A 13999-nucleotide genomic window follows, 5' to 3' on the forward strand; every position below is an offset into this window, starting at 1 on the left:
AGGGGTCCCCCAGATATCCACCCAGTGTCTCCTTTGGAGACACTTTAGAGATTCTTCACCAGAGAAGTTGTTGGTCAACCCTAAACTCCACCCTGGATGAGTCACTGTTCTTGGAGGTCTTTGGGACCAGCCCATCTACATCCTGGGTGCCTGCCCCCGCAGATCCCCTTGTAGACCTGGTTGTCTGCAAGGGCATGGAAGGAACCAGATGCTGCAGAACCTTTCCTTAAAAGAATGGATAAGATCCTTGGTGTCCTAAGGATAGAACTCACTGGATGAAGGGCATTCCAGTAGATGCCATAGTGGTGGCAACAGCGACCAAGAAAGACCTTGCCCAAGAAAGCTCTACTGTCCATCCCCCTAACAGGGAGTATAAGGCTATAGACAGATTTGAAAAAAGGGTCTACACTTCTTCCACCTTTGCCCTCAATTACCTTTCCCATTTTACAAGGCTACAGAGGGACTTGCTTAAGGAATTTCTAGTTCTGGCCCTGAGTCCATGATGGTGAAGGAATGGAGTTCCTTTACCTCCCATATGGCCACTCTGCAGTCATTTTCCAATGTATCCATGAGGCCGATCTCACACAGCTGCGGGCACCTCTATAGTGTCCGGTTCCGGCATTGCCATTCAGCGCCATGTCTAGATGCAGCTGTGTGATTTTGTGGAACCTTTTAAGGCATCTTTTGTCAGTATCCTCTCTGATGGTTCCTCCCTCTTTAGACTGACTGGTCATTACATACTCTCCCACAGTGAAAAAGATGGAAGGACCCTGTTTGCCATCAGAATCTGCTTCTCCACTCTGTAAAGGTCCTTCTTCAGGACTCAGAGCAGGGGAAAGATGTTGTAGTTCTGAAAATTCCAGGGTCCTTTCCAGGACACTCAGGGAGACTTTTCCCCCAGGGGCAGAGGGGGAAATAATTTGAGCTGTAGATGCTGCCCTTGGGGCAGAGGGGTCCATTGAATAAGAGATCTTGGGATTCTCCCTCACAGAAATCCTTGCAGCATCCCTGAGGTGTTTCCTGATTGTCCATCTCTGAAGGCAGATGGGGGGAGCAATGCTCCTTGCACCTAGAAGCCTAGTTATTCAATGACTGATGGGTGCAAGGTGTCATATCCAGAGGTCATAGCCAGAGGTTACTGAATTCCCTTTTTAACTCCCCTCCAAATCAAAACAACACTTCTCTGATGTTCCACGCAATCAGAGGGAGGCAGTAAATTTGAAAATTGCAAAGTTACTCCAAAAAGGAGTTATCCAGGAGGTCCCCACAGACTAGCATGGATCAAGGATTTACTCCCGCTTCTTTTTAGTTCCAAAGAAAATGGGGGGTCTCAGGCCCATACTTGACAAGACTTATCTGAACTAATCAGTGAGACACACAAAGTTCAGGATGGTCACAGTTCATTCCATCCTTCCTTTCCTGCAGAAGGATGACTGGATGTGCTTGACAGACCTGAAGGATGTGTACTATCACATCAAAATGAACAGATGCTCCAGAAGGTATCTCAATTTCAGGGAGGGAGCCAGTCACTACCAATTTCCTGTGCTTCCATTTGGTCTCACCACAACCCCCAGGGTGGTCACCAAATGCAACCAATGTGTTTCCTTACCTGGATGACTGGCTCCTTGCACCCCTAGTCGAGAGAATCCCAAGATCCTTCATGGACACCATAAATAGGGGCCATGATGCTGGTTACTTTGTCTCATCACTCTTCCTTAACCTCTCAAAGGCCTTTGATACGATATCCTATCCCCTTCTTCTCTCCAAACTCTCCAACTTGGTTATCTCACCCCAACCCTAAATTGGTTCTTAAACTATCACTCCAAAAGGCAACAACCTACTAAATGGCAACACTCCTTCTCACCATTCCTAAATACTGCTACAGGATCCATATTGGGCCCCCTCCTATTTAGCATATTGATTAACAGTTTCCATGCCACTCTTACTCAAGGCACTGTCATCCAATATCCAGATGATTCTACAATCATCTGCACTGCCAAATCCACATCTGAGCTACAATGTCTCATCCAAAATGCCTTTATATCAACTAAAACTTGAAACCCAGCCACTGGGGATGCACAAGCCAGTGCATTTCTTTGTGCCGGTCCCAAGCCCGGATAAATGAAGAGAGTTGTGTTAGGAAGGGCATCCAGCGTAAAACTTTGCCAAATCATACATGCAGACAACAGTACAGATATACATACTGGATCAGTCGAGGCCCGGGTTAACAACGACCGCCACCAGTACTGTTGACCAACAAGGTGCTGGCAGAAATTGGGCTACTGTTGGCCGAAGGAGGAGAAGAGGGGGAATGCATGCCCAAAGGCAGGTAAAGGCTAGGACTGTGGTAGTAAGGGTTGGAACTTTGAATGTTGGCAGTATGACTGCTATAGGGAGAGAGCTAGCTGATATGATGGACAGAAGGAAGGTTGGTATGTAGTGTGTGCAAGAGACCAGATGGAAGGGGAGCAAGGCTAGGTGTACTGGAGGCGGGTTCAAATTGTTTTATCATAGTGTGGATGGGAGGAGAAATGGCGTAGGCGTTATCCTGAAAGAACAGTATGCTAAGAGTGTTTTGGAGTTGAAGAGAGTGTCGGATAGAGTGATGTTTATGAAGCTGGAAATTGATGGTGTAATGATGAATGTTGTTAGTGCATATGCTCCACAAGCTGGGTGAGCGATGGATGAGAAAGAAAAATTTTGGAGTGAGTTGGATGAAGGGTTGATGACTGTACCCAAGGGTGAGAGAGTGGTGATTGGAGCAGATTTTAATGGGCATGTTGGTGAAGGGAACAGAGGGGATGAGAAAGTGATGGGTAGGTATGGTGTTAAGCAAAGGAATGCAGAAGGTCAGATGGTAGTGGATTTTGCAAAAAGGATAGACATGGCTGTAGTGAATATGTATTTTAACAAGAAGGAGGAGCATTGAGTGACATACAAGAGTGGGGGAAGATGCACACAGGTGGATTATATCTTGTGTAGAAGGGCGAGTCTGAAGGAGATTGGACACTGTAAAGTGGTGACAGGGATAAGTGTAGTTAGGCAGCATAGGATGGTGGTTTGTAGGATGACACTGGTGATCAAGAAGAGGAGGATGAGTGTGAGGGTAGCACCAAGGATCAAATGGTGGGAATTGAAAAAGGGTAATTGTGAGGTGGAGTTCAGGGAAGAGTTAAGCCAGGCACTGGGTGGCAGTGAAGAGTTACCGAATAGCTGGGTAACTACAGCAGAGCTAGTAAGGGAGATGGCTAGAAAGGTGCTTGGTGTGTCACCTGGAAAGAGGAAGGAGGACAAGGAGACCTGGTGGTGGAATGAGAAAGTACAGGAGAGTATACAGAGAAAGAGGTTGGCGATGAAGAAGTGGGATTGTCAGAGAGATGAAGAAAGTAGACAGGAGTATAAGTAGATGAGGTGCATGGCAAAGAGAGAGGTGGCGAAGGCTGATAAGGCATATGAAGAGTTATATGAAAAGTTGGACAGTAAGGAGGGAGAAAAGGACCTGTACTGATTGGCTAGACAGAGGGACCGAGCTAGTAAAGATGTGCAGTAGGTAAGGGTGATAAAGGATAATGAGGGTAACGTACTCACAAGCGAGGAGAGTGTGTTGAGCAGATGGAAAGAGTACTTTGAGGGGTTGATGAATGATGAGAATGAAAGGGAGAGAAGGTTGGATGATGTGCGTATAGTGAATCATAAAATGCAGTGGATTAGCAAGGAGGAAGTAAGGATAGCTATGAAGAGGATGAATAATGGAAAGGCTGTTGGTCCAGATGACATATCTGTGGAAGCATGGAGGTGTTTAGGTGAAATGGCAGTGGAGTTTTTAACTAGATTGTTTAATGAAATCTTGGAAAATGAGAGGATGCTTGAGGAAAGGAGAAAAAGTTTTTTGGTACCGATTTTTAAGAATAAGGGTGATGTGCAGAGCTGTAGTAACTACAGAGGTATTAAACTGATCAGTCACAGCATGAAGTTATGGGAAAGAGTAGTGGAAGCTAGGTTAAGAAGGGAGGTGATGATTAGTGATCAGCAGTATGGTTTATTGCCAGGAAAGAGCACTACAGATGCGATGTTTGCTCTGAGAGTATTGATGGAGAAGTACAGAGAAGGTCAGAAGGAGTTGCATTGTGTCTTTGTGGACTTAGAGAAAGCATATGACAGGGTGCCTAGAGATGAGTTGTTTTATTGTATGAGGAAGTTGGAAGTGTCAGAGAAGTATGTAAGAGTGGTACAGGATATGTATGAGGGTAGTGTGATAGCGGTGAGGTCTGCAGTGGGAGTGACAGATGCGTTTAAGGTGGAGGTGGGATTACATCAAGGATCAGCTCTGAGCCCTTTCTTATTTGCAATGGTGATGGACAGGCTGACAAACGAAATCAGACAGGAGTCCCCGTGGACTATGATGTTTGCAGATGACATTGTGATCTGTAGTGAGAGTGGGGAACAGGTGGAGGAGACCCTGGAGAGGTGGAGATATGCTCTAGAGAGAAGAGGAATGAAGGTCAGCAGAACTAAGACGGAATATATGTGTGTGAATGAGAGGGAGGATAGAGGAATGATGAGGATGCGGGGAGTAGAGGTGGTGAAAGTGGATGAGTTTAAATACTTGGGATCAACAGTTCAGAGTAATAGTGAGTGTGGAAGAGAGATGAAGAAGAGAGTACAGGCAAGATGGAGTGGGTGGAAAAGAGTGTCAGGAGTGATTTGTGACAGATTACTGTTTGTCTTCTGCAATAAAGTACAGTGACTGATTTCCAGTGTGTAACTTTGGTGCCTTAATTTACTTTTGCTGTTGTTGTGTGTTTTGGGCACCTCAGTGTACCTGCAGCCATTTGGTTTTTGCATCTTCAGTTCCTATATTGGGAAAAAGATGCTAAGGATGAAGCTGCCAGGTAACAGGAAAAGAGGAAGGCCTAAGATAAGGTTTATGGATGTGGTGAGAGAGGACATGCAGGTGGTTGGTGTGTCACAGCAAGATGCAGAGGACAGGAAGAAATGGAAACAGATTATCCGCTGTGGCGACCCCTAATGGGAGCAGCCGAAAGAAGAAGAAGAAGATCAACTAAAACTTGAATGCCCAATAACCACCTTGCTCTAAACCCCAATAAATCTAAACTGCTGATATTCACCCCCAAAAAACGACCCCCATTAACAAGAATGAACTGTCTGTCCACTCCCAAAACAACACCATTATTGAAGTTGTTCCAGGTATTGAACTACTAGCTGTCATCATAGATGAAAACCTGACATTTGACCTACACATCCACAGCAACATCAGAAAAATACACCAAAATGGGGAATTCTCTACAGACAAAACTACCTCCTTTATCTCTCTTCTAAAAAAGCTCTAGCCTCATTCTTCCTGCTACCTTTTCTTTTATATGGTGCCCTAATCCTTACCAATATCCAGTCTTCCCTGAAAAACAAACTAGATTCATGCTACAATAAGGTTGCTAAATTTGTAACAAATGCAAAATTTTCAGCATACCACTGTTCTTCCCTATGCCAACTAAACTGGCTCGAACTTCCACACTATCTCACTTAACTCCAACTACCTACTGCATATAAACTTACATATAAACCATCAGTCTGCCTTCTCTTTCTTCCCTACTGACCATGAATCACCCAAACAGACCTCTGATCAGAAAACAAACTGCTGCTCAAAGTAGATAAACCAAATCTCTCAGCTGGTGAAATGCTCTACTCTTTTACTGTCTCAGAATTATGGAACTCTCTCTCATCTTCAATCAGAACCACCAGCAATCCTGTTCTCTTTAAGAAGTCCCTCAGACAACACCTCTCCTCTCTCTCTGGCTATATGCATGTGACAATACAAAACTCTCCAAAACATGACTCCACCACTCTCCCCCCTGCCTTATTTCCATCCTAACACTTGCATTCTCTTTCACTTACCATATCTGATTTCATATGCACTTCTCTGTGTTCATAAGATTCCACTGCTCATGCCCACAAACCTCCATTAGTTAATAATCATTTAACTGATACTGTAATCATATAGTCTTATTACCTTTATGAACTGAATTGTGCAATGCTAATATGTACTGTGTAAGTAATAATCCATACTTTTGTGCTAATACTATTCCTAGCATTGTGACTGTATATACTATGAACTATGTGTTATTTTGTGTATGAACCGCTTAATGTATGTAATCTACTCCCAATGTAAATATGTTCTGTATATCTGCATTTGTTCCTCTTACTATTCCAAGCATTGTGACTGGATATACTCTGCATTTTCTGTTACTTCATGTATGTACTGTTTAATCTATCTGTTGCTTTTCTCCCTGGGCCTCCACTGAAAATGGGCTTACCTAGGCTCACATAGGCTCAGTGGACCTTCCTAGTAAACAAATGCAATAAACAAACAAACAAACAAACAAATAAATGGTGTGATTTGCTGTTAAATAAATAAATAAATACATAGATCTAGGCATCTACTGGTCCAGGCCAGCGACTTTCTCTTACAATGGGCCCCTACCTTACCATAAACCTTCAAAAGTCACAATTGCAACCTGTGCAAATGATAGAGTTTATAGGAGTCCACTTGGTTACAAACAAAACCCTGACCTATCTTCCACCAGACAGGATTCTCTCACTGCAGATGCATATCAGGTAAATGCTAGCAGTGCCAGTTTCTCCAGCAAATCTGGTTCTCAGGGTTCTGGGTGATATGGCTGAAACTATAATTTTAATACCAACAGCTCGCTTACATATGAGACTTCTCCAGTAGACGTTGTCTGTCCAGTGGTCTCTTCTACATCATCCCCTCAATCATCCTATATGACTGTCATAATTGTGCAGAAATTCTCTTTTGTGGTGGCTTCACAATCCAGAAGTGTCTCAGGGTCGACCTTTCATTCTTCCACCCCTGTTACCACATTGACCACTGATGCCTTCCATCTGGGGTGGTGGGGGCATTACCTGGGATGGACAGTTCAAGGCATGTGGACTCCTCAAGAGATCAATCTGCATATCACCATCCTAGAGAAGAGGGCGGTGCTTTCAGTGCTGAAAGCCCTTCACTCCCTTCTTCCTCTGTGGATGATTGCGATTCAGTACAACAACATGTCTGTTGTGTAGTATCTCAACGAACAAGGTGGAACCAAGCCCTTTGTTGAGAGGCAATGAGCTCTCTCTATCAACTGCTTTATAGTTGCAATGCACATTCCAGGGGAGCACAACATATTAGTGGACAGACTCAGCAGAGTTCTTTTCATGTCTCATGAGTGGTCTCTGAATCAGTCAGTGGCAAACCGGATTTTCCTCAGATGGGGTCAACCCTGCTGCAACCTTTTTGCCTCTCCATTCAACAACACATGCAGCAGGTTCTTTGCCTTGATCTCTCCACAGAGACAGTCACCAAGAGATGCTCTAGTCCATGATTGGCCTCCCAGTCTTCTTTAGGCATTTCCACCTCTTCCTCTGATTCCCAAATTTCTTCAGAAAGCATGCAGCTTGAAGAGCAAAGTGATCCCCATTTTGATCCTCATTGTCCCTTTTTGGCCTTGACAAGTTTGGTTCACCTTCCTGTGGTCTCACCTAATTTACCCTCAGTGGACCTTGGAACCACATCTGGACCTTCTGTCCCACCCTTCAGGGCAAGCTCATCCAGATCTTCACAGTTTGAAACTAACCACATAGTTTCTCCAATTCTAATGATGGCTAGACAACCCAGGCTTTATTCCCCAGTACAGAAAATGATCATTTCCTCCCATAAGTCTCTTACCTGGAAAATTTATAAAAGTAAATGGAAAAGATTTCCCATTTGGGCTCGACAGCGTCACATTGATCTGCTTAAAGCATCCATTTCGGCAGTATTGGATTTCCTGGCTGGTCTTTTTCGTTCGGGTGCCAACTTCTCTACTGTCAAAGTTCAGTCAGCAGCCATTTCTAATTTTCACATTGCAAAGAATGCTACATCTTTAGCTTCATCTAAACTTTGTACAGCTTTTCTTAAGGGTACATTTCTTCTTTGACCTCCTATCAAAGATCCTACTCCACTGTGGGATCTTACTTTGGTTCTTCAAGCTCTGACCTTACCTCTCTTTGAACCTGCTGCTAAGGCAGAGTTGAAATTCTTTTCCTGGAAAACAGCCTTGTTATTGACTATTACTTTGACCAAGAGGGTTTCAGAACTTCAGGCTCTATCTTCCGAACCTCTCTATCTCATTTTGCATAGAGACAGTTACCTTGAGTACTAAACACCATTAATCAGTCCATTAATCTCCCTGTGTTTTTTTCTGAACTTCCAAAATAAGGGTGAATACATGTTGCATCTTTTAGACGTTCATAGACAATTGCACTTCTACCTGGATAGGACAAAAACTCTCAAGAAATCTGATCAGTTGCTTGTCGATTTCTCAGATTCCAGAAAAGGGAAAGCTATTGTTAAAGCTATTATTGCTTAATGGTTAAGAGATTGTATTACTCATGTGTATTCATCAAACAATGTTCCTTTACCTAAACCAGTCAAAGCTCATTCCATAAGATCCATAGCCACGTCCCAGGCTTTTTGGTCTAGCATTTCTTTAGAAGATATGTGCAGCTGTTTTGTGGGAAACTCCCACACTTTTATTTTGCATTGCAAACTTGACATCATATCCAGGAACAGCGCTGCTTTTGGTTCTGCAGTGCTCCAGAATATCCTTCCATGAGGCCACCCAGATTTATGTAGCTGGGAACTCTTTTCCACAGGTTTGATGAAGACTGAATAGAGAACATCAGGTAAAGAAGTTACGTACTCACCATAACATTCCATCTATGTTTCTGCTTCAGTCTTCATCAACCTGCCCCCCTCCTTCCTCCTTACTTATCTCCGAAGAGCCTGATGGATTGCAAGTTCCTGTTTTGAGGTCCTGAGCATCTTTTTATGCTCTTGTGTTTCTTTGTGTGTAGAATGTATTTTTTATCTGCTAAAAATATTGCACCAAACACGATCTGAGGTATCTGAGAGGAGCAAAGATGCATGGGTAGGGTGATAGCAGCTCAAGCCTGGAATCCTAAGCTTGATGATGACTGAGTCAGTTCCGAGCTCGGAACAGAGACCCCACAGGTTTGATGGAGACTGAAGCAGACAACACAGGCGGAATGTGATGGTGAGTACAAAACTTCTTTTTCTTTCATATGGGAACTAACTGGCCTATCTGCTGTGAGGTCTCTAAGATTATTCAACAGATTCTAAACCACACAGCCTACATAATTAAGACACTGCTCTAATATCTCACCTCTGTGGGTGTTATACTTTCCCCACAGTAGTAATAAACTGAAAACCTAACTGCAAATATCTCACTAATGTGAATACTAGAGATTGCAATACCAGAAAAGAACAGCTCACTCTTGGGGGCTGTTTAAATGGCACTCATAAGCAGGATGGGAGCAGAACCACCAGACCAGCAGGGAGCTTTATAACAGTTTTAAGTAGTCTGAAAAAAAAAACATGTAAATAAATAAATAAATACAATAAACATACACAGCAGTGCACACAGAGCTAAAATGCTGCCCTAATACCTCACTCCTGTGGGTGCTATTCTTTTCTCACAACAGCTACAGCCAACAGCCTAACTGCTTACAAATGCTGTGAATATTTCACTACTGAGGGTAGTAGGTTTTGCCAAAGATGCTACATCACTGTAGCAGCAACACAAAAAAAAAAAAAAAACTTGCTCTTGGAACTGTTTGAATACATACTGCCCCTGGGCAAGACAGGAGGACAACCATTAAATCCCTGCAGAGTTTTATAATAATTTACTTCAGTACAACAATGTAGACAGTGCTGAACAGTGATGCAATGTCTCACTGTTGAGGATACTAAATGTCCCCACTATAGCTGTAAATCAAAAGTCTACCTGCTTACAAATGCTGCAAATAACTCACTACTGTGAGCACTGTGGTTTCCCACAGAAGCTACAACACCACTATAGCAACAAAAAGTGTTGTTAATAACATAGGTTCAGATGAATGCACCTCACTAGAGCACACTTTGTATGAGGTACTTATTTATTAACCTTATTGTAATAATGTTATTTTTTTCATCAGTTTTGGGGCCACTGACAGTGCATACATAAATTACAAATATATTATTTGGTTGTTTTTGTTGCATAGCACACATAACTTTAAACCTTTTATATCTAAAACCAACAAACAAGCAAAAAGGCTCAAAATCAGAAAGACCTTCAAAAGATTGAAAGAATAGTTACCTAAAGAGGATTCATATCAGTATGCATTTTCTGAAGAACACAAAGTTTGCAATTGTAAATGAAATAATTTAACTTTAATCCTCACTATTTTGTCACAAAAATTATGATGGATAGAATACAATTACAAGGCAAAATCAAGGATAATTTAAAGGTATGAAACAATTCTTGTCATGGGATGAAAGTTTGCAAAATCCCATTTTCCATGATAAAAGGAAACTTCCATGTATTATATGCCATTTATTTTTGTTTGATAAATACTTTGTGTTGTGATTCTACAGGTTATATTGAAGGGCTTTTGTTGTTGTGTTGCTATTTTGTTCTTCCCTTTCTTTTTAGTCATACAGGAATGTATTTAAGGAATAAATATAATTTAAAGACGCTGTATTAACAGTGCAGTATTTTGTTACATTTCCCCATTCTGCACATCTCCAAAAGGTTATGGAAATGGCAGTGAAACACACACACACACACACACGCACACACACACACACACACACACACACATTTCAGCAGATTATTGACTTAAAATGTGGCACGCTACTGATAAGTAAACGATTCAAATGTTATTTTTTGCATTGATACAAAAAGGAAGCACAACAAATAGTGTGGTATTGCTCTTTTTCAATCACAGCCCTACAAGTCAGTTCAAATACACATTAACACATACACAGCTTAAAAGGCTCTGGGAAGCATTTTCTGAACAAAGGTGGAATCTCTAACGGAGCTTAGCTACAGACTGCAGCATTTATCACCGTTAATGGTTGAACTGAAAACGTTTAATAAACTACTTGCTCAATTTAAATAAATCACCCTAACTTCTGAACAAGATGGAACCTTCATTAGTAGCACCGTAGAATTAATTTCTCTTGCTTAACTCGTAGTAAACCTCCAGCAGATCATTTATTCCGTCTACTTTGTCAAATATTTTAATGTGTCACAACAAAGGAATCAAGAGTGCTTCAGACAGTAGAAACAAAGGCAATATTTCACAGAAGCATACAGGCACGCTCTGACCACAGACCTAGAGTGAAAACAAACCGATTATTGTTTGCTAAAAATTATTTGAAGAGCCCCTTTCTTGCACAAAAAATTGTGATGATGCTTAACTGATCATACTTCAAGTGATATTTATCAAAAAGACTCAACAATTTTGATCTTTTTTTATATTAATTCTCTGTTACCATGGTAACCTCAGAGATGCAAGTTGCCTGGTAACAGCATCAAATACAACAAAAAACGCAGACGTTCAGTACATTCAGAAAATCCCAGCGGTACTAAAATCAGTCAGTAAAGCTACAGACTCTGCGTTCTCTTTTCACTACATGCACCCATTGATAAACCTGCACACGTCTTTTTCATCAAATTGAAAATTGAAGCAAATAATAATAGAGGAAGCATCAGCAACAAAGTACATTGCTTTCTCGGCACCACTTCCCTAATTTCGCAGTTAGACATCATGGAATACATTCTTTTTAAAGCAATATTTGACAGTCATTACGATTTATTTAACACACTCTTCACAGCCACCAAAGTACTTGAGCTTATGCCATTAACTTAGATGCGCTTTTTACAGAGTTCTTACTTTTTATGTAGTTTTTATAAGTATGACGCTACGGTGTTTGAACCTTTGTCTATTGCCTGACTTAATGCTGTGGTTATGTACTTCCCATAGTCACACTTTCGTACCCAATTATCTACTATGAAGAAATTGTAATCACAATATACAGTGTATTTAGCGGTTACTTGTCATCTATGTATTCATACTGTTCACACCAGGCGCTTTTTGCGTTAATTTCTTTGCACATGTCTACTATTCTTTACCCTTCACTTTGGCCAGCTTGTACAATTGATGCATCCACCCCTTCCAGCTTCAACATTTCTTTACACTTTCTTTGACTGCACAACCACAACAAAGAACATAAAACTATTGGAGTGGATACCTTCGATACAGCAGATTCTCCAGAGTCCTGAATGGGTCATGTCCCCTTTCGGTTTCTTGGGCTGCCCTTGAGTGTCATCTGTTGTGATGTTGGTACCGTTGCAGATATGAGCTCTCGAGTACAGCCAGTAATCGGTGCCTATAGCTATAGTCATCAGACTGAAGGCAGCAAAAGCCCCCACGGTGGTCAGCAACATCTGGACCCCACGATCACACCACACCATGATGCTATGCCTACAGACCCAATCCAGACAGAGGGCAACCTGGTGGACCCTTATACCAGCTTCTCTTCAGCACAAGCATTATTTATCTCTTAACAGTTTCCCACCAAGAGTTTGCGCGACACAGCAAACGCCGAAGGGAGAGGAGAAAAGTAAGGTCCCACTCCAGGAAATGTAAACGGGACAGGCGTAGGGCTGGCAAACATCTGGTGCGTTTTCCCTTTCATTTGCTTGTTTGTGTCCCTTAGTTAATTCTTTTTTTCTCGTGTCTTATATTGATGCTGGATGACAATTTTCCTTATCAGAATGTCGCTTTGTGTAACAGAGCCTTCCTAAAACTCTGAAGTGGATAGTACTAAGGGAGCCTCAAAAGAAGGGTGGGGGGAAAAAGAAGCTTTCGTGATGAGACTCCACCTTTCCATCTCAGGCCCAGACACAATAAATATGCAAATACCTGACGCTGGGGTGGGGTGAAGGGTGTTGGTTTGGTAGAAGATGACAGGCAGAGGCCAGACCGTTAAAGCACCATCAGAGGCAAACATCGAGGAGGTTCGGTCAGTCGTGCATAGGTAGAACAAAGTGTGGCTTTGTTTTTATTGACACATGCACCGCAGCCGTTTGTTTTGCCATGAAACACGTCAAGGGTCTGTGGTGCTCCAAGTGCAATTGTGAAAAGGCAAAAGCATTACAAAAGCAGTGCACAGCAAACACGTTTACGTCTTAACCTGCAAAAAAACATATCGCTTGCAGGACTCATTATATTGGCAAAACAGTGAAGAAGTAAAACTTTTCAGTGGTTTATATAGATTTGGATGCGAAAATAAAGCTGACTGAAGCACTGAATGCTTTTATTGATGCTATGATAGCTGTAATGTTGAAATAGAATCGACATTTGGAAGGAAAATAAAAATAAATTCAAGTAGAAATAAATGCTTTTTGTGTGTGTGTGTATCTATACACGCATGTGTATGTACATACAGGAAAACGAGAAAGGTGTTCCAGCTGTGCAACCCCGATGTAATTTTATCAGTAGAGCAAATAAGCTAAGTGATCAGATGTGTAGTAATTTCGTATAATACTATATGCACCTAAGTGTGAATGTGAAATGAGAGAAGAATTGGTTTTAGTGTTATAGCGTGAGAGAACTTAACACAACAAAAACATTTATTACAAAGAGAGAGAGAGAAAGAGATCAAAAGAGGGTGTAATGGATGCATTCAGTATGGACGCTGAAGGGATAAGAAAGTAGATGCTGGTCTAGCAGTGAAAAGTGCACTCATTAATACATACTTTTTTAAAAGTTAAAATATAGTGAAACAGCTGAAGGACAAATCTGAAACAGCTTATCACAGTGGCAGAGCCAAATCAGTTAATTACTACATCTTAGAACAAGAATTTACTGTACCGTGGCAGTTAAATGTACCCCAGGACTGCTTTGAAATCCAAGTGGGATAACTGAGAACATGGAGGAAAACATATCTTAAAATAAGCTAGTGACATTTTTGTCTCTGCCTAATATATTCTTAGTGTCATGCAGTAATGGCTGGAATTGTATCTTTGGAACATGTGCAGAACAAGGGTTTTTCATGGATTCATTATGATAAACCAAGGAAAGAAACACA

The 13999-nt window shown here is 41.7% G+C and overlaps 1 protein-coding gene across 1 annotated transcript in view; it reads right to left on the reverse strand.

Moving 5' to 3' along the window:
- Positions 1-12936, reverse strand: part of CACNG4 (calcium voltage-gated channel auxiliary subunit gamma 4) — a 1134870-nt gene extending 1121934 nt beyond the window's left edge. The window contains exon 1 of the mRNA XM_044085097.1: positions 12158-12936. Within this exon, the coding sequence (XP_043941032.1) occupies positions 12158-12380 (223 nt within the window). The 5' untranslated portion in view covers positions 12381-12936. The remainder of the gene's footprint in view (positions 1-12157) is intronic.
- Positions 12937-13999: the final 1063 nt, after the last annotated feature.

Source organism: Protopterus annectens, chromosome 10.part0 (genome assembly GCF_019279795.1).
Source record: "Protopterus annectens isolate FY-2018-M chromosome 10.part0, PAN1.0, whole genome shotgun sequence".
Classification (NCBI taxonomy): domain Eukaryota; kingdom Metazoa; phylum Chordata; order Ceratodontiformes; family Protopteridae; genus Protopterus; species Protopterus annectens.